Genomic DNA, 21,254 nt, shown 5'->3' on the forward strand with positions numbered 1-21,254 from the left:
AATATGTGCAGGTTTTGGTCTTGACGAGTTTCAGGTATGATTTATATAATATTACTCAATATGTTAAAAATTCAGGTAGTTCCATGAGTTGGGTCATGAACTTGAACGAAAAAGCCCCTCGGCCCACAGCCTAATTTAATTAAAGGCTTCTCGAGGTGAAATTGAGAATGTTCTGGAACGGCATGTTCCTGGTGGAGTGAAAGGCAAGAGAGATGCAAGAAACTGCAGCTGCTGGAATCTTGAGTAAAAAGCCAAGTGCTGGAGGAACTCAACGGGTTAGGCAGCATCTGTAGAGAGAATGCACATGTCTTCAAACTGATGGTAGACAAAAATGCTGGAGAAACTCAGCGGGTGAGGCAGCATCTATGGAGCGAAGGAAATAGGCCACGTTTCGGGCCGAAACCCTTCATCAGACTGATGGTGTGGGAGACCCTGGGAAAGAGAGATGGGGTTTCAACAAAGCCTGATAAGTGACAGGTGGGTGCAGGTGATGGGAGATGGTGTTTGAATGGCAGATGGGTGAAGTAAGGGACAATGGCTAAAGACTAAAAGGAGACAGAAGATAAGGAAAGAGAGGAGTTAAATGTAATGCCGGAGGGAATGATCTGGGTGAGGGGAAAGTCAGGGGGTATAAAGGAAAAATGGGGCTCAGGGATGGGAGCTGAGTGAATGGAGGAGGGAAAAAAAAGCAGGGAGATGGATGGTAGGAGATAGTGGGAGAAATGTGTGCCCATCGGGGGAGGTTGTTGGCGTCAATTACTTGAAATTGGAGAATTTGATGTAACTTGTAACTTTAAAATGATGCTCTATTTCATTCTGCCATTTTTAAGTTATTTTACAAATTAAGAGATTGAACTTTCATTAACCATTTGCACACTTGGAAATCTACCACTTGATTACTTGGACTAGATGGTGCACAATCCTTTTTGTTCCATTGTAGGGAGAATATCTGTGTTTCAAATAATGTTTGATTATGAGTGACCTTATTTGTGTGCAGTGGGCTGGTACGTACCTTCTGGGTTCTGGTTAAACGCTGCATTGGTGAATGTAATTTGAAGCAATATCCAACTCATTCCGAAACTGTTGAACTGTGCATTAGAAATTTTTTTTTTTTAAGGAATTATTTCACATGGAAATGGCTTGTATCTGCATGCATGAACCTTGTCCTGAAAATGAATATTTATCTCTAAATGATCTTTGCTTTGTGGGGGGAGAATGGTTGTGGCTGTGAAAATTGCAATGGAAGTTCAGTGCGTGCATTGGTAAGATGTTGCCTTTTTGGTGATGTTGAAGGATTTCTTTTGTAGATGTTTCTGTTTTAAATGTTTGTGAAATTGCCTAACTGTGCAAGCAAACCTTTACCCTTTTTATATTTTACAGTGGCCCATTAGATATGATAGGCGATTGCAAGTTAGCATGTTTGGATGAAATATACAAGATTGAAGAATCTGGAGCTGAGCCAATTACACTAGCTGATGGCCAGTTTAAAAGTATGAAGCTGTTTACATGCAATGACTTTTCTAAACTGTTCGTTTACTCTGCAGACAAATTTAAGTCAAGCAATTGTTTTGATCTGTTTTTTATTTTTGTGCCCCCCCCCCCACCTTTCATTATTTCTCCAGGGAAGAGTGGTCCTGAGTGTAAATACTGTAAGGCAGACCCTGACAAAGAATGCCGATACTGTGCCTGTCGATTATGTGGTGGGAAGCAGGATCCAGATCGGCAGCTGTTGTGTGATGAGTGTAATATGGCATATCACACATACTGCTTGAATCCACCTCTCAGCCAGATACCAGAAGATGAAGACTGGTAAATATTGTCTTGATGAATATTATTTTGGTTAAATGCTGGGGCAGGAGAAAGAAGTGGGAAATCTCTATTCCTCTATACTTTGGGTCTTGCGCTCTTAATTTAGCCAAAGTCACCTTCCATTAAAGGTTGGCAATAAGTTATAGATATAAATACAAGTCCACCACCGATGTTTCAGGCAACCGGTAGTCCTGCACCTCCTTTAATCCGGACACAATTATGAGAGTGCACTTGAAGTCGCCCCTGGAAGTGCCTCCAAAAATGTGGCGCCTAGACGGGTGAGAAGGCCAATCTCAACCTCATCTGGACTTCCGTGCCGATTAGCAGGTCGAATTTGCCCCTTGTGGCCAGGACTCCGGAACTCTGGCCCAGCTGAAGCTGGCAGATCCGTTCCCATAGCTGACTTCCAAGGCCGACATTGTATCTCGGTCCCTCGGCGGCCTAGGCAGTACCAATCCAGTCTCAGAGACCATGATCTCTGTTGGTCCGACTAAACACATAATCCAGAAATGGTCTGGAACCATCAGAAAATCGGTGGTAAACCTGCGCTTCCAAAAAGTCACTTTAATCTTCCTCTGTATTGAAAGACCACCAGTGAATTATACCTTAAATTGTACTTTGGATGATATTCAGCATTAGTTAAGGTGGAGAAAGGAGCAACTAGATGGGAATGGAAGTAGAAAGATTTTTTTGGAATACAGAAATATGAGAGATAAAACCCAACTACTGATGGAGCAAAGGGAAGGGTGTACATCATGGATTGTATCTGTTGAGGATGTTGATGGGAGTAAGATTATAAGTTAAGGAAGGAGAATTTTGAATTTATTGCATTGGTGAATGGTGAACCAGTGGACAATGATATGGTCATATTTTTTAACCCTAAATCATATATACATCTGAAATATCCGCGATGCTATTTGCCAGTTGGACAATTTCAGATTTTTGTTTCACAATGGTCTCCATTTTATTATGAGTGGATATTCTCTTTATTCCACTCTGTCCATGGTTTCTGGGCCCTCAGATATTTGCCATAAATGACCACCTGGATGATTTTATTTTCTTGCCTGTGCTTGTAGAATTTTCTGTTTTGCATTTCATACATCTGCTACAACTTCTGTGGAAGACACAGCATTTTTAGCCCATCTGCAAAGCAATTGGGCAGAGCCAAACAAAATTACAATGTCTCTTTGCCTCTTCAATTTTTAAGTGATTATTAAGAATCATATCGATAATGATATTGGCAACAGGTTCCAAATAAACCATTAGCAAATATATTACAGTAATTAGCTTCATCATTGAGTTGGGTAGGCTCACAACATTGAAATTAATTGGATGAAACAATTACTTGATTAAACTGATGCACTATTCCAATATGTTTTGTGGATTATTAATTATCAATGAATATTTATATATATTAAAATTCATTGTTTTTAGGATTTGTTGTGGGCCATCTTTGTTACTGAGTTAGCAGCATTGTTGTGTTTGTTTATCAGTAATGTTGCTATGTTATGTCATGCTTCATGATTGAGGTTTTGGAAAACATTGGTCTTTCATTAGGTTCCATATAAAGCATGGAAACTGGCCCTTCGGCCCAACTTGCCCATGCCGACCAAAATGCCCCATTTACACTAGTCCCACCTGCCGTGTTTGGTCCATATCCTTCTAAATCTTTCATATCCATATACGTGTCCAAATGTCTTTTAATTGTTGTTATAGTATCTGCCTCATGTACTTCCTCTGGTAGCTCGTTCTATATAACCCCCACCCTCTGTGTGGAAAAAGTTGCACCTCTGGTTCCTATTAAATTCGGGGCGTTCCTATTCGGGGCGGCACAGTAACACGGCGGTAGAGTTGCTGCCTTGCAGCGCCAGAGACCAGGTCCGATCCTGACCACGGGTGCTGTCTGTACGGAGTTTGTACATTCTCCCTGTGACCAGCGTGGATTTTCCCCAGGTGCTCCGGTTTCCTCCCACACTCCAAAGAAGGTAAAGTTTTGCAGGTTAATCGGCTGCGGTAAAGTTTGTAAATTGTTCCCAGTGTGTAGGATAGTGCTAGTGTGTGGGGATTGTTGGTTGGCACTAACTCAGTGGGATGAAGGGCCTGTTTCCTCACTGTATCTCTAAACTAAACTAAAAACTAAACTAAACTAAGCTGAACCTTAATTATGTCCTCTGGTTCTTGATTCCCCATCTCTGGTTAAAAGACAGTGCATGCACCCTATCTACTCCCCTCGTGATCTTATACACCTCGAGGAATAAAGTTCTAGCCTGCCCAACCTCTCCATGTAGCTCAGGATCTCGAGTCCTGGCAACAACCACGTAAATCTTCTCTGCACTCTTTCTAGCTTAACAACACCCTTCCTATCGCAGGGTGACCGAAACTGAACACAACTGCACATATAGTCATGTCTTTTTTGTTATTTGAATGTTGTTTATCTGCAGGTATTGCCCTTCCTGTAAAAATGATACGAGCGAAGTTGTGCGAGCAGGAGAGAAGCTTAAAGAGAGTAAAAAGAAGGCCAAGATGCCTTCTGCCAGCACTGCAAGTCAAAGAGACTGGGGCAAGGTGCGTGCAGCTGTCCATCCATTTCATTGCATGCTTGTATGCTTATTTGAGTGTTAGTTTAAAGGTATCAGTTGGATTATTATTAGTTTACTTTCTGTAACCTCTTGCACATCTGTAGGGAATGGCCTGTGTTGGTCGCACTAAGGAATGCACAATAGTTCCTTCTAACCATTATGGTCCCATACCTGGGACTCCTGTTGGCACAATGTGGAAGTTCAGAGTTCAGGTGTGTATTCTTTAATTTCTTCCATTTTTCAAAGTAATGTATTTTGGTGATTTTATTCTCTATATTTATTTTGCTGTTAAATTCCATGAATCAAGAAACACATTTTAAAATAAAGTGCTATATGGGTATTTTTAAGAGTCAACATAAAATTTATTTGGCTTTGAATATACATGAAGTTACTATATATATATATAAAAGTTGAATCACTAAAAATGATAGCAAATATTGGGACAAATATGTTGCATTCTTTTTAATGAATTACATTTCATGGGACAGTTATGCAGCAGTTTCCCCAATAACTGTTGAGTATGAAAGATTCCTTAATGATTTTTATATTAAGTAGTTCTCAGCATCCCTTTACCACCAGTGCCCATTCATTTTTGTTCCTTGCAGTGTAGGAGTAATTTGAATGAACATTTCCTCACTGTGATCAAATGCCAATTTTCACTAATCTCACACTGACATCGTTTTATTGTCCCTACATTCCCAACAAATCCCCTCTAAATCCTCACCAATTCTTGGAGCACTCAGAGGATACCCATGCCATGTATGACAGGGAGAAGGTGCAAACTGCACACCACTGCACCAGAGTTGAGGATTGCCCCTTAGTTGCTGGAGATGTGAGGTCGTGAGTCTACTGGTAGCTACCTGTGCTACATCAACATTTCAAACATAATCTGCTATTCTTTTTTACTAACACCGTCATCTCTCGCAAGTGAATGGATGTCAACTTACTGTGATTGGTAAAAGGAGAGTTTCAGTTCCTGGAGGGAATTCTGTCCAATCGCAGGATGGTGATTTCCTAATAATCATGGGGATAGTATAATACTGAAAATGTCAAAGTATGAGGGAGTACACAGATGCGGCTGTTGAGTAGCAATGTCATTTTTTGTTGCAAGTATTAAATAAACTACTGCATTTCATTGTGTGAATTTGGAAAATTAAAACTTACATGAAGCACTTCAGAGATGTTTCAAACACCCTTTCAAGGTGTTTCCCTATAAACCACTTTAAAAGTGCTTCAAACACCTCTGTTCACAGTTGTGGTTTCCATCCATTGACTTAATATCTCAGAACATCCCCAATTGCTTCCCACCTTTTGTTATTATGTTAAAGGAGTAATGGTCTGCGACCATTTGTGCAGGAAATTTGGTTTTATAGGAGTGAGTCATGAACAGCACCTCACCACGGGAGCATTGCCAGGTGAACAGTTTTCATCTGGTTTATTGTCTGCTTTGAATGGAAACATGCTCATTCTGGGATCTGATGTCGCCTTTTGCGCCAATCCTTGTCCTCGTCGCAATGTCTCGTAGTACGCAGATCCTGTGTGCAATGCAGTTGGTTATGATTAATGTAATTTAAACCAGTTTTGTATATACCGCTTATACGAAACTGTTTTAAATGACATTAGTTTGAATATAATGTATCTGGGATAATTCTCATTAGGTGCACGAGTGTTGCCAGGTGACTTGGGGTACTTGGTTCTACCCATTAAAATTCTACAACACAAAAAAGAGTTTAGAAGGATGAGGGGGGTCTTATAGAAACATGTAAAATTATAAAAGAACTGGACAAGCTAGATGCAGGAAAAATGTTCCCAATGTTGGGTGAGTCCAGAACCAGGGGCCACAGTCTTAGAATAAAGGGGAGGCCATTTAAGACTGAGGTGAGAAAAAAACTTTTTCATTCAGAGAGTTGTGAATTTGTGGAATTCCCTGCCACTGAGGGCAGTGGAGGCCAAACCACTGGATGGATTTAAGAGAGTTAGATAGAGCTCTAGGGGCTAGTGGAGTCATGGGATTATGGGGAGAAGGCAGGAACGGGTTATTGATTGGGGACGATCAGCCATGATTACAATGGATGGTGGTGCTGGCTCGAAGGGCCGAATGGCCTCCTTCTGCACCTATTTTCTATGTTTCTAAAAACAGATCCTTCAGACCCATAATCTGAACCAACCATCAAATCGCCATTTTCACTAATCCCCATTGATACGATTTTATTGTTCATACATTCCCAACAAAATCTCCCTAAATCCACACCAATTCCATCAATTGATTACACATTACGAGCAAAATTTACCACGGCCACCTGTCAAGCAACATGTCTTTAGGGTGTGGAAGGGAACTGCAGCACGTGGAGGAATCCATGCTGTGACAGGGAGAACGGGCAAACTCCACACAGACAGCACCAGAGGTGAGGATTGTTCTCTGGTTGCTGGAGCTGTGAGGCAGTGGCTCTACTAGCATAAGCTCATAAGTTATAGGAGCAGAATTAGGCCCTTCTGCCCATCAAGTCTACTCTGCCATTCAATAATGGCTGCTCTATCTTTCCCACTCAACCCCATTCTCCTGCCTTCTCCCCATAACCCCTGATATCCTTATTAACCACGAATTAGTCAATTTGCGCCTTTAAAATATCCAATGACGGCCTCCACAGTTGTCTGCAGCAATTAAACCCACAGATTTACCACCCTCTGACTAAATCAATTCCTCCTTATCCACTTCCTTTTAATCTGAAGCCAAGGCTTCTGGTCCTAGACTTTCCCACTTGTGGAAACATCCTCTCCACATCCACTCTATCCAGGCCTTTCACTATTCGGTAAGTTTCACTGAGGTCCCCCCTCATTCTTCTAAACTCCAGCGAGTACAGGCCCAGTACTATCAAACATTCATCATATGTTAACCCAATCATTTTTGGGATCATTCTCATGAACCTCCTCTGGACCCTCTCCAATGCCAGCACATCCTTCCTCAGATATGGGACCCAAAACTGCTCACAATACTCCAAATGCAGTCTGACCAGTGCCTTTATATTCTAGTCTGCTCGAAACAAATGCTAGCAGTGCTAGTATGCTACCTATCATCATTTTTGCACCAAAGTGGTGACTCCATATTTCTCCATTCTCCTCACCTGTTGACTTTGCCTGTATTGAAGCTCAGCATCTTCCTCAACCCACTGCCCAACTTTGCATCATCAGTAATGTGATGCTCAGTAATGCTATATTACCTGAATTATCCACATCTAAATAGTTGAAATATTGTGTGAACAGGTGGGGCCCAAGCACCAACCTCTGTACTACCCCGGTAATTACAACCACCCAACCTACTAGTTTCTGTCTTTTCATAGCACTGCCAGAGAGGTAATCTGTTTTCTAACTGTCCTCCAAATGGCCCACATGCTTATCCCTTTTTGTTTGTTTCGAGTGATTCAAACACTACAAAATGTTTCAGATTTTTCCCATTGATTTTAAGTATGTGACTATAAGCTGATTATTGATTCTAGCATTTGGATGAGTATACGGACAGATTTGGGAATTTTGAAGAACAGTGAACTAATCAGATTATCTTTGTAACTGAATTAACATTCGTAATCTCAGACAACCTTATTTTGAATAGTCTCAACTGATCTGGAAACCCTCTGTTTCTGTTTCTGGTTTAGGTTAATACAAAAATGACCATTTCAGAATAATTACTAATCATGTGTCTTTGGCTAATTTGATTGCCATCTTTCTGAGCTGTTTAAATTTGAATGCTTTGTCACTGCAAGGTGAGTGAAGCAGGTGTTCACAGGCCACATGTTGGAGGGATTCATGGAAGGAGCAATGATGGAGCTTACTCCCTGGTGCTCGCTGGAGGCTTCGAGGACGAAGTGGTATGTTACTTACAATGGCTACCCCTATATGGAAATGAAAATAGAAAACGCTGGCAATACTTGAAGATAGACACAAAATACTCCAAGGCAACATTTCTTGAGAGAAGGAATGGGGTGACGTTTAGGGTCGAGACCCTTCTTCAGACTCTGAAGAAGAGTCTGAAGAAAGGTCTCGACCCGAAACGTTACCCATTCGTTCTCTCCAAAGATGCTGCTTGTCCCGCTGAGTTACTCCAGCATTTGTTCGACATCCCGAAATGCAACATCTCACACTACTCTGTATTAAATTCCATCAACCATTCCTCTGCCCAGATCCTGCTGCAATCTTTCACAACCATCTTCACTATCAGCAAAACCACTCACGTTTGTATCATCAGCAAACTTGCTAATCTTGCCCATTGATGTAGATGACAAACATTGATGTAGATGACAAACAGTAACGGACCCAGTACCGAACCCTGAGGCACACCACTAGTCATAGGCCTCCAGTCTGAGAAGCAACCTTCCACCATCACCTTCTGCTTCCTTCCATGGAGCCAATTTGCTATCCATTCAGCTTTCTCTCCTTGGATCCCATGCGATCTAACCTTCCAGAGCAGCCTACCATGCGGCACCTTGTCGAATGCCTTACAGAAATCCACGTACGCAACATCTACAGCTCTGCCCTCATCGACTTTTATGGTCATGTCTTCAAAAAAATCAATCAGATTTGTGAGACGCAACCTCCCATGTACAAAACCATGCTGACTATCCCTAATCTGCCCTTGCCATCCAAATGTCTATAGAACCTATCCCTCAGAATACTCTATAGTAACTTTCCAGCTGCATATGTTAAGCTCACCGGCCTATAGTTCCCAGCATTTTCCCTGCAGCACTTCTTGAAAAGAGGCACAACATTTGCCACCCTCCAGTCTTCCGGCATCTCTCCTGTATTTAAGGACAACGTAAATTTCAACCAGGGCTCCCGCAATTTCCTCTCTAGATCCCGCTATGTCCTCGGATATATCTTTTGTTCATATCTCCAGTTAAAACATCTGCAGTTCATTCCTACATGTGCTGGAAATACTCTGTAGGTTAGGCAGCATCTATGCAAAGAGAAATAGTTATGTTTCTGATTGATGAGCTGTAGAGTTATTCTTTCTGGCCGTTGAACTTCAGCTTTACTCTTTTTGGTCGACAAATTGCAGAGTTTGTTGGTCTGCAGAGTTAATGCACCCCCTTCTCCCATTCTCTCCTGTGTCCCTCTTGAATGCAACAATTACTCCCCTCCTCCTTCATTCCTTTCTCTGGCATCACAATTTGCAACTCTATAATCGTGTCTCATACCTTCTGCTGAAATCTCTGGCCTTTATTTCAACCATCTGCCTATCAAAATCCCCCCTCGCCTATGTTCACCTGTTACCTTCCTGCTTTTCCTCTCTCCCAGCATTCTTACCTCCTCCCCCCCCCCACACAGTTTTTTTCCCAAATTTTGGCCAAAGTTGCTTTTCCTTTCTCATTTGATTTGATCCTTACTGAAGATACACTAGCTATTCAGTCTGAAGAAGGGTCTCGACCTGAAACGTCACCCATTCCTTCTCTCCAGAGATGCTGCCTGTTTCGCTAAGTTTCTCCAGCGTTTTGTGTCTGTCTTCAGCTATTCTTTTGTACGTTACCCAAATGTGTGCTTTATCTCCACGACTTAAAAGAAAGATTCAACCAGAAGGCTGCCTTCCACTGCATGTCAGTCCATTATAAACGAAAGCAGGAGGTAACTCGGCAGGTCAGGCAGAAGGGTCGCTGAACCAAAACATTGATTCAGTTTCTCTCACCATGGAAGCAGCCTGGCTCATGGAGTTTTTTCCAATATTTTTGGATTTCCGGCATCCGCAATTCGTTGCTCCAATTTGTGAACTTTGCATATCCAGCTGACGGCGTTTTCCTCTCTGGTAGAGGTTGTTGAACCATGATGAAGAGTGATCTTTAACTGAATGTATTCCACCTCCTGCCCTCCTTGGTTAGATGTTGTGAGGAAATCATCGTGTATCTTTGTCCGAGCAAGTTCACGCAGAACAGGGATTAAAACCTACACTGTACTAATAGCAGAATTCTATTTTTCTAACTCTGAAAATATTTTCACTGCCCTTTTGAACCTGCACCTTGCGTTCTTGAGGCAGTGCAGCAGTGTTTCATCAAGGTAAGTGCTAGACATCAGTAGGGATGTAACATTTAAAAATTATACAGTAGCAGAATTAATTATATTAATCAACAGTACACATTTGAAAATTACAGCTCTTCAGGTCATAATTAGTCATTGTATGAAAGGGGTAGAATTGAAACAAATATAAAAAAAGGCATGTTATGCATTAGAGTATATGATAAAATGGTTCTCGCATAATTATTTCTACAGCACAAGAAACGTGGCCAAGAAAAGAAAGCAATGATGCGCGCTGTAATTGGGGAAGGCTTGACATATTGGGGCCCATTAAAAATATATACCAAAACTATATTTATGATCTCCTCTTTATTCTCTCTGTTGGTTCTTCCTTTTCCAATAATGTTTAAGTTAAATAATTGTTATTGAAATGCTGGTTTGTAAAGATTTCTGATGAGTAACCTTCTCCCTTATACCGTTTAGACCCCTCTGTCCACAGCCAATCCAAATTTGACTTGAGCTTGAGAACTTGTAGCATGCTGCATATCTGACCTGACCGTCTCTGGAGATAATAACAATCTCAAAACCGTGTGATTCAAAGCATATCATCCTGATAAAATAGTTGGCTGATTGATCGATTGATATTCTATTGTCACATGTATTTGGTACAGTGAAATTCTTTGTTTTGCAAACTAAAAACGTATGCTAAGAGTCGCTGAAAGTTACAAAAGTATTCAATATAGACCCCATGGTTGCTCTTTCTTCTTTCCCCCCCTCCCCCTTCCCCCCACTGCTGAGTCACTCTTTGTTCTCTCAGTGCCCTGTCTCATGCCAGGTCGCTCTTTGTTCTCAGCAGTCTGGGTTAGCAGAGCTCTGCCTGAATCAGACACAAATGTTTGATCAGAATGTGTGCCTGATGCAACTTGAAGCTGCCGCAGGTAGTTGAGATCTGTCGGACTCCATCAGGTAGCCGAGCTTCACTTCAGAACCCGACCATAACCTTGAATTAAAATAATGTCAGTTCATAATATTATCTTTAACATGCTGATTTAAACTAACACAGAGAAGAGCTCTGTTGCTGATAGGTTTACTTTATTTGTAATAGGATCGAGGCAATGAATTTACTTATACTGGGAGTGGTGGCCGAGACCTTTCTGGAAACAAGAGAATTGGGGAGCTGTCATATGATCAGACTCTCACCAACATGAATAGGTAATGTTTTCCATTTATGGGTGTCATTCTTTTCCAGATGTATGTTAATGCAACAAGTATTTGTGTGAATTTCTATTCCCATAGTCACCTCAGTGAAATGGCACTGGAGATCAGGGTCGGACCCGAGTCACTGGTGCTGAGGCAGCAGCACTAACTGCTGTGTCACAGTTGAGCCCTACCAGGTTTAGGCCACAAGGTCCATTAAACTTGCCATACCATTAATTAAATTTGTGCTTATTGTCTGACTCATCCCCTATATTTCTCCCTGTCAAGAATTTATCAATCTCAATTGTGGACTGTGTTTCGACATATGTTTGAGATAGAGAATTTAGTTTTAATATGTAACCTTCTGAGTGAAATAGTTTCTCGATAACTCAATTCTGAATGGTTCTTTTTCTTGAGAAACTCCACTCTTGTTCCTACTCTCTTCAGCCATGTGAAATCATGTTTATGGCATTGATTCCGTCAAACCCACTATTGTTTGTATACATATCAACCAGTTCACTTTTTTTATAACACAAGATATTATAGAGGCATTCTACTTACTCATAAGAAAAGCTTTGCATCCTAGGGATTAGTTTAGTACCCAGGGCACGAGAAGTCTTCTCTTGAATACAAATTTAAGCGAGCATCTTCATATGGATTTTATGGATTTTCAGAATATTACATATTTATTATGCCTTGTACATAATTACCAGATTGATTGAATTCAATTTCACAATTTGTCCTGCTGAGATTAGTATGTCACATCTGGAATGCTGGTTCAGGAGTCACTGGGTTGCTATATATATATTTGTGCTGCTCTTGAATTCTGACTTTCAATGATTGTATCAGTTGCATTAAAATAAATTAGCTTTCTGCAATTGTCGAGCTACCATCTTATACTTGCGATCCTTTTGAGATTTTGGATGTTGGAATATAAACCTTTTACTGTCTCTTCCAATGATAAATCTTTGAATATTTATAACCCTTCTATAGTGCCTATCATTTTCTGACTTGCAATTATACCAACACATTATTTTGTGTGACAAGAATCCAGAAGCCAATTAGTAGTGCCATCTGTTGTACTTCATTGAAAGATTTAATAGGAACCTGAGGGGCAACTTTTTCACACAGGTGGGTAAATGGATTGAGCTGCCAGAGGAGATAGTTGAGGCAGGCACTATAACACCATTGAGAAGACATATGGACAGGTACATAGATAGGAAAGGTTTAAAGGGATACGGGGCCAAACAGGCAAGTGGGACTAGTGTAGATGGGGCATCTTGGATGGCATGGGCAAGCTGGGCTGACGGGCCTGTTTCTGTGCTCTGTGACTATGCCTCTATTGCAATTCTGTTGCATTTTATTTTGAAGAATTGTGAATATAAATTCACACCGGGACAGTTAAGTACAGGATGTGTTTAAGTTCATAACTCTTGAATTTTAAAGGGCGTATCCCACTTGCCTATTTTTTTCGGCGACTGCCGGCCACAAAAAAAATGTTGCGACACTTGAAAAAACACCGCGCGTCATACGTCATCACACTGCGTCACCGCCGCATCACGCCGCAAATTTTTCGGTGACCTGACATGTCAGTCAACGATGCTGGCAGTCGCCGAAAAAATCGGCAAGTGGGACAGACCCTTAACCAGTTGTCGCTGTGTCCTGAACTTGAATGCTAAAATAGTTATTGGTTTCCAGCAACAATCTTCTGTGCTTTATGTTAGGGCATTGGCTCTTAACTGTGACGCGGTGCTGAATGATGAGATTGGAGCAGAAGCGAAAGACTGGAAGGCTGGGAAGTCGGTCCGAGTGGTCCGTAGTTCAAAAGGACGGAAAGTCAGCAAATATGCACCAGAGGAAGGCAACAGATATGACGGGATTTACAAGGTTCTCGTTCACTGGAAGTCAAAACGTCCCAGTAGGCCCGGATAGCAGTGGGGCAGAGCACTGTGATTGCATTTTATTGCTGGATGTTCGGCTGAACTATTAGTGGTTGGTCATTACTGGTGCATCTGAGTTTGCTTTGGAATCATCCCACCCCTTGATTAAATAGAAATTATTTATTTCTAACAACAAAGCTTTTAAACAAAAGCAATAAAGTCATGCCTCTGTTAAACGCTGGGTGGTTTTCAATAATAATGATCGGCAATAAAATGAGAACATTTGTCTGAGCATGCACGAGAAAATGTTGTCATCAAACAAACTACTGGTGTAGTTCAGTGTCCCAGACCCAATAATTTTCAGCTGCATAATCAGCGGCCTTCCCGTCATCCCAAGTCAGGAAGTTAGGGTGCTGAGTTCACAGCTCCTAAGATATAGAAGAGTGCACATCTGCAGCATAACCTGGAGAATATTCAGGTCTATGCAATCAAGCAGGTTGCAACATTAACACTACTCAAGTGCTAGACATGGCCACCTCCAACAAGGGAAGTGGCTGGCATTAAATGCCGTCACCATTAGCTGTGCCACCAGTGTCTGAAGTCGATCAAGGAGTTGAGCGGATCACCCACTTGCACCGTTGGTGATCCGCCAACTAAGTATCCTGTGCCATGAATCCTTGCACCTAGGTTTTGAAGAACATGGGAAATACAGACGGGGTGGGAGCCACAGTCGAAGCAGAAAATTCTAATTTTACCCTTTGCAATAATGCAGGTGGTAAAATACTGGCCTGAAATAGGAAAATCTGGTTTCTTGGTCTGGCGCTACCTCCTGAGACGTGATGATGTAGAACCTGCGCCATGGACCCCAGAAGGAAAGGACAGGACAAAGAAACTGGCCTTGAAAATACAGGTTGGAGCTGACTTTTTTTTTGTTTCCACCATTAATTAAACGGTACAGCCACTATTTTAATTCTGTATTGTCATTGATGATAGTATCCTGAAGGATACCTGGAAGCCATGGCAAACAAGGAAAAAAAGGGCCAGAAACAGGAAGCAAATACAGTGGTGACCAACTGTGGTAGTAGAACATCTCTGAAGAGACAACAAAAGACAGGTGCGTTTCACAATACTTGATGGTGGCTGTTAAAAAAGCTACTAATGTATTTGTACCTCTTGCGATTCATTGTGATGACCAGATAAAACCATATTGTTGCACCAAGAGCAAAGAACAAATTACAGTGAACCCTCCTTATAAAGGACCATAAGAAGAAGGGGCGGTGGGGGGGGGGGGGGGGGGGGCATTATTGACGATTGTCCGTCATAACCAAGTTAGGGATTTGCTCCAACCGCCTAGTGGTCACTCTGTGAAACAACATGTTGTTTTCAAATACAGGGATATTTTTAACAGCTGAAAATTTATTATTGTTGAAGGTAGACACAAAATGCTGGAGTGACTCAGTGGGACAGGCAGCATCTCTGGAGAGAAGGAATGGGTGACGTTTTGGGTTGAGACCCTACTAACATCACCCATTCCTTCTCTCCAGAGATGCTGCCTGTCCCGCTGAGTTACTGCAGCTTTTTGTGTCTACCTCCGATTTAAACCAGTGTTAATACTGTTAGTGTGCAGGGTTCGCTGGTTGGCATGGACTCGGTGGGCCGAAGGGCCTGTTTCCGTGCTGTATCTCTAATCTAAACTAAACTGTTCATTAACACGGAATGTTTGCAAGTCGGAATGCGGCGGCAAAGACTGTTTCCTCACGATAGAATCCTGTGGCCCCTCGGCAAATCTGGGCTGCAGGTAAGTTGTGGGTTCGTAAGTTGGGGAGAACCTGTATGTTGCTAATGGCAAATCATGAAAGTAGTGGTGTGGCTGAGGGTGGAGGAGGATGCTGGAGTGTAGGTTGCAATGGTGTTTTGAAAGGATCTGCCTTTTATTTTTAATTCCTTACAGCTGCTTCCGCTACTGTGACTGCACCACAAGCAAAGACTCTGAAACTTACCCAGGACGACGCTGAGGGAGAAACATACCAGCTGACTCCACACCAACAGTGGCTGATCAGAGAGGACTGCTTAAACAAGAAACTTTGGGATGAGGCACTTGCCTCTATTATGGAAGGACCGGTATGTTTGCCAATATGATAGACAATAGGTGCAGGAGTAGGCCATTCGGCCCTTCAATGTGATCATAGCTGATCATCCACAATCAGTACCCCGTTCCTGCCTTCTCCCCATATCCTCTGACTCCGCTATCTTCAAGAGCCCTAACCAGCTCTCTTGAAAGTATCCAGAGAACCGGCCTCCTCCGCCCTGAGGCAGAGAATTCCACAGACTCACAACCCTCTGTGTGAAAAAGTGTATCCTCATCTCTGTTCTAAATGGCTTACCCCTTATTCTTAAACTGTGGCCCCTGGTGGTTCTGGACTCCCCCAACATCGGGAACATGTTTCCTGCCTCTAGCGTGTCCAAACCCTTAATAATCTTATATGTTTCAATAAGATGCCCTCTCATCCTTCTAAATTCCAGAGTATACAAGCCCAGCCGCTCCATTCTCTCAGCATACGCCAACCTGGGAATGATTATTTCCTCCCCAAAGTATTGTGCCTGTTCTAACATTTTGCAAAAAGTCCAACATTTTTTTGTCTTATTTTCATAGAAATTCTTAAGAAAAACTGAACAGATCTTCATGTGCATTTGCTGCCAGGAATTGGTCTTTCAGCCAATTACAACAGAATGCCAGCACAATGTTTGCAAGGTGAGTGTTCAATATTCTATTTGTTGCACCAAATGAATGGAAGGAAAAAAAACTGAAGTAAAGAACTTTATATATTACTTGACCAAGTGAGACCCGTTGGGTCCCGTCCCCTCAACGCATAGTTTTGGGGGGTGTGGCCTGCGGCGTCACATACACACTAACCACCCCCCACACACACACTAACCACCCCCTTGATATTATATTAATATTATTCATTCGCTCCTTTTACCCCTATCCACTCACGCATAGCCCCCAACTCGCAGGCGCGTCCAGAGAGGGAGGGGGGTAGAGAGAGAGGGCAGAGGGAGAGCGGGCAGAGACAGAGAGAGGGGCAGAGACAGAGAGAGAGGAGGGGAGAGATGGGCAGGGGCGGGGAAGAGAGGGAGGGGAGAGAGAGAGGGGAGGTTGAGATCTCTCGGATACAGGGCCTGACTGGTTCGTTCTTTCTGTGACTTCTGCTGCCGCGAGCGTGCGACGACCAGAGATCTTGGGAGCTCTCGGGAGCCGAGCCGAGGCGCGAGCGGGCGAACTTCATCAGTCGACAGGGTGACCTTTGAACAACGGGGGGGAGGAGGGAGGGGTGGGAGGTGACGTCAGTTGCAGCGCGAGCAGACGGCAGGCAGATCCATTGTCACGTCATCAGCGAAAATAAACAGGTGTTTTGAATTCAAAGTTGGATCGGATTTATGAAGTTTTTTATTAATAACCCAAGAAATAAAGCACAAAATTTACAGGTAAGCCGATTTTTGACTCCAGGGGGTAAATCTCTATCAGAATATGTAAAAATGTTCCCGTTCGCACGTCGTTTTTTCGAGAAGATGTGAAAACACATAAACAAATAAAACACACACACACACGCTCACACATCCAAGATCAGAGTTTTATAGGCATAAGGATATTTAAAATGTGTTAATGTAAATATGTTGTCGAATTGAAAAGGGTGCAGAGAAGATTTACAAGGATGTTGTCAGGATTTGAGGGTCAGAGCTATAGGGTAGCCTGAGTATTCTCTGCAGCGCAGGAGGATGAGGGGTGATCTTATAGAGGTGTACAAAATCATGAGGGGAATAGATTGGATAGATGCACAGTCTCTTGCCCAGAGTAGGAGAATTGAGAACCAGAGGGTATAGGTTTAAGGTGAAGGGGCAAAGATCTTTTTGGAATCTGAGGGGTAACTGTTTTCACAAAGGATGGTGGGTGTATGGAACAAACTGCTGGAGGAGGTAGTTGAGGCAGAGATTATCGCAACGTTTAAGAATATATTAGACAGGTATATGGATAGGACAGGTTTAGAGGGATATGTGCCAAACGCAGGCAAGTGGGATTAGTGTAGATGGAACGTTGGTCAGCGTGGGCAAGTTGGGCCGAAGGGCCTGTTTTCACACTATATGACTATGTCACAATGAATGGATATTTTTCACTTGTTTTAAGTTCCCCAAAAACATTGTTATCTAGCTATGCTGCAAAAGTAATTAAGGAGAGTCTGTAGTCAACATAATTTTTGCAAGTTTTGACTGCAAAATGAATTGTTGGGTTCTGTTCATGAAAAGGTACGCCTAGATCACATCACCTGCCTTAATGTTAGGAATTTGTTGTTAGTGGTCCATTGAAGGTAGAGTTAGCCGAATGGTTATCTATTGCTTAGCAGTTTTAGAGTAAATAATTCCAGTGATCGAGTATTTTAAAACTCTATCCCATCAATGAGTTCAGTTTAATAGTTGAACCAATTCAAGAACGCCCCATGGTTCAGTTTATTACATCTGGAATTAGCTGAGTTTTATAACTCCGATTTCCCTGTTAGAAGTAGGCTTTTCATGCGTTTAGAATTAGCATTGCCTGTAATGTTTTGTACTGAATGTCTTGCGGTTATTCACATTACAATCATTAAAATCGTTTCAATTTCAATAAATAGAATTGGATATTATTGTACTTTAATTGAAATATCTCACTCCAAGTCTATTGCGATGACTCATTGTAAGCTAAGCTGCATTTTTAAATGTTATGGCGTCCAAGTTGCTGGCTTGGAGGAGATATTTAGAAGGAAGTTGGCCTTGAAGTTTTTGTTTGGTGTGATAATGCTTTTAAATTCTCTCACATAATACATTAGCTATTTTTTGTGAATGAAACAAGCTACAGGCAGCCCATGTTTATATTTTCAACAATGGTGGGGACTTCATACTGTAGCTTTTTACACTTATTATTTCATTATTTTTTTTAGGCTGTGTGAATTTAAGTAGATGTTTGTCGCTAATGATTCCCAAATAATCACTTGCCCAGTTGGAATTTAGTCAGGGCTGAGAGGACCAGATTAATGCTCCTAAAAATGTCATTCTCTGAAATGATGCTGATACCACAATGTTTCCGTGCTGTCTAACAACTGATTGCAAATAGCATCATTAAACTATGATCATTCGGAGAAGTGCATGTGTCGTCTCTTCAATGTGTCGTCCAACTCCAATTCCCATTTCTTTGTCCTTGTAAATCTTTAATTTGGGGGCTTGGATTTATCTGGAGCCAGAGCTCTAGGTTGCGGTAGGTGTAATGCAGGAGAGAGAGGGAGTGTAATTGCAGGGCTGGGGGAGGGGAGAAGCTGAGGGGAGGATGATGCGGGGATAGGGCAGGGGGAGAGAGATATCTGGAAAAGAATGGGGAGACTGATCTCTCTAATACTTCCAAATGTCCCGACTTCTAAAATTTGCCCCCGTCAGTGTCCTTGGATAGGTTTTCAGTTTTAGTGATAGAGTGGAAACAAGCCCTTCGGCCCACCAAGCCCGCACTGATCAACAATGACCCGTACACTAGTTCCATCCTGCACACTAGGGACAACTTACAAAAGCCATTTAACCTACAAGCCTGCATGTCTTTGCAGTGTGGGAGGAAACTGGAACACCCAGCGAAAACCCACGAGGTCACAGGGAGAACATACAAACTCAGTACAGATAAGTCAGGATTGAACTCAGGTCTCTGGCGTTGAAAGGCAGCAGCTGAACCACTGCGCCACTGTGCCGCCCTGATTGTAGGGTAGTGTGAGGTCTCTTTAGGACTGGCCTGAAGGCACGAATGTCATTCATGATATTTTGAATCTTTGCACGCACTTGGATGCATTTATTGATTAATTTTCTCCGTCCTCAGAGTTGTCTGCAGCGATCATTCCGCGCCCAGGTCTACACTTGTCCTGCTTGCCGCCATGAACTTGGAAAGGATTACAACATGGTTCCCAATAAGATTCTTCAGTCGATACTGGACCAGTTCTTCCCAGGATATAGCAAAGGGCGATGACATTCATTGGTGTAAACTGTCTCCCATCTGCACAGGTTTTTACAGGGGGAGGAATTTAAAAAAACAAATAAAACAGTAAAGGACCAATAGGCCTGACAGTAAACATCCTGAGCTCATTCTAGATCAACTAATGTTTCACCGTGGATCATCTTTAACACTCAGTTATTACACAGTACATAATTAAAGTATAGCGTTTTCATAATGGCTGTCTGGTAACATCTAAGGTAGTTTTCTCCATAATGTAGTCCAAAAAGCTCAGCATCAAAAGTGTAAGATGGTCTGAAGCTAGAATTACATTTGTTTTTAAACTACCTCAAGACAGTGGAAGGGAAATGATGGGGAGTTTTGTCAGTCACAAAGAAGCCCAGCTACACACTGCCTCTACAAATCAATATTATCTGTGCCTGGTCCATATTGCTTGGTTTTTGAAAACGTAATAGCACTGAAAATTATAACTGATTTTAAAGTAATTCTGTGGTGAGTATATCTCTCTTTACCTTGATTTTATAATGTCGCTATTTTGAAAAAAAAAAACAAAAATTAGAAAAAGAGCAAGTTAATGGGCTTTTGTGAGGTTAAGTGTGCATTCTTATATTTTGAATGGTTTGACTACTAATGGTTTTTGAGGATGATTATGTACCATTGTTACCTACATTAGTGTTCAGTGATATCTGTATTAGCATTTCAAAATGCACAGAAAACAAGCACTTCTAGCCAAACAGAATACATCATGTAAAGAAAATACATTTGTTATTATTGAATATGCCACTTTTGGTATTTTAGTCAGACATTATAACTAGATTATTTGTATGTGGCAATTATGTCTGTATCAGTGTCTAAAACAATTCTAGCCAGGGGGTGGGGTAGAAAAACACTTCATATTGTGATTTTGAGATTTGATATATATTCCTTGAACCAGTACTTACCAATAAACGTTAACATTTCAAATGTTTTTAAATGATTTGGCTCGTTATTGGGTGCCTACAATCTTACATGTAAAGTTGGAAACTAGTTACAGATCCTGGAAAATACAGACACATCCCGACTTCCGTAGGGATTACGTTCTGTGAACCCAGTACGTAAGTGAGATTTTACGCATCAGAATCGCCTTAAAACTAGGTAGAAACAAAGAACTGCAAATGTTGGTTAATATATAAAAGGACTGAATCAGTCTGAAGAAGGGTCCCAACCCAAAACGTCACCTATCCATGTTCCCCAGAGATGCTGCCTGACCCGCTGAATTACTCCAGCAGTTTGTGTAATATCACCTTAAAACTAGACGCCAATGGTGCAAGGCTGCACCATCGAGCCCTTCTTCACCAGTTGCCACACTGTCTAGTTGACCCGGCTGATGTTGAGTCTCTTATTGTAGCCCCGGGCAGGCAGCGCTTTCTTCAGGCCGCTAGCACCAACAAGAAATGCTCGGTCACCGTGTGGCTCCCTCCCTCCTCACCAGCTGCTGCTTTTTACTGTCGGCTGTCGCTTTGTGTGCTCTCCACTCCAATGTTGCTGTCTGTTCCTCCTCCCGTTGCTTTGCCCACTCTGCTGTCTCCCGCTGCTGCTACCCTCCTCCTCCCCCGGAGACCAAGGTAGAAGATGCACTGATTCCAGAGGAGAAGGTGGAGGAGGGAGTGGACAAAGCAACGGGAGTAGGAGGTGGCAGTGGAAGGGGGCAGCAGACAAAGCGATGGCTGACAGGAAGAAGCAGCAACTGCCGAGGGGGAGGAAGTCCTACAGTGACCGAATGTGCCCTGCCAGTGG

General features: G+C 42.2%; 1 protein-coding gene across 2 annotated transcripts in view; it reads left to right on the forward strand.

Moving 5' to 3' along the window:
- uhrf2 (ubiquitin like with PHD and ring finger domains 2) overlaps positions 1-20,445 on the forward strand; it is a 112,252-nt gene extending 91,807 nt beyond the window's left edge. For both annotated transcript variants that reach the window (XM_033017962.1, XM_033017963.1), the window contains 12 exons: positions 1,381-1,490; positions 1,623-1,809; positions 4,251-4,374; positions 4,493-4,600; positions 8,147-8,251; positions 11,491-11,597; positions 13,307-13,469; positions 14,235-14,372; positions 14,456-14,582; positions 15,414-15,583; positions 16,116-16,214; positions 19,347-20,445. In XM_033017962.1, coding sequence (XP_032873853.1) covers positions 1,381-1,490; positions 1,623-1,809; positions 4,251-4,374; positions 4,493-4,600; positions 8,147-8,251; positions 11,491-11,597; positions 13,307-13,469; positions 14,235-14,372; positions 14,456-14,582; positions 15,414-15,583; positions 16,116-16,214; positions 19,347-19,493 — 1,585 coding nt within the window. In that variant the 3' untranslated portion in view covers positions 19,494-20,445. The remainder of the gene's footprint in view (positions 1-1,380; positions 1,491-1,622; positions 1,810-4,250; positions 4,375-4,492; positions 4,601-8,146; positions 8,252-11,490; positions 11,598-13,306; positions 13,470-14,234; positions 14,373-14,455; positions 14,583-15,413; positions 15,584-16,115; positions 16,215-19,346) is intronic.
- The last annotated feature ends 809 nt before the right edge of the window (positions 20,446-21,254 follow it).

The sequence above is a fragment of the Amblyraja radiata genome, chromosome 3 (genome assembly GCF_010909765.2).
Source record: "Amblyraja radiata isolate CabotCenter1 chromosome 3, sAmbRad1.1.pri, whole genome shotgun sequence".
Classification (NCBI taxonomy): domain Eukaryota; kingdom Metazoa; phylum Chordata; class Chondrichthyes; order Rajiformes; family Rajidae; genus Amblyraja; species Amblyraja radiata.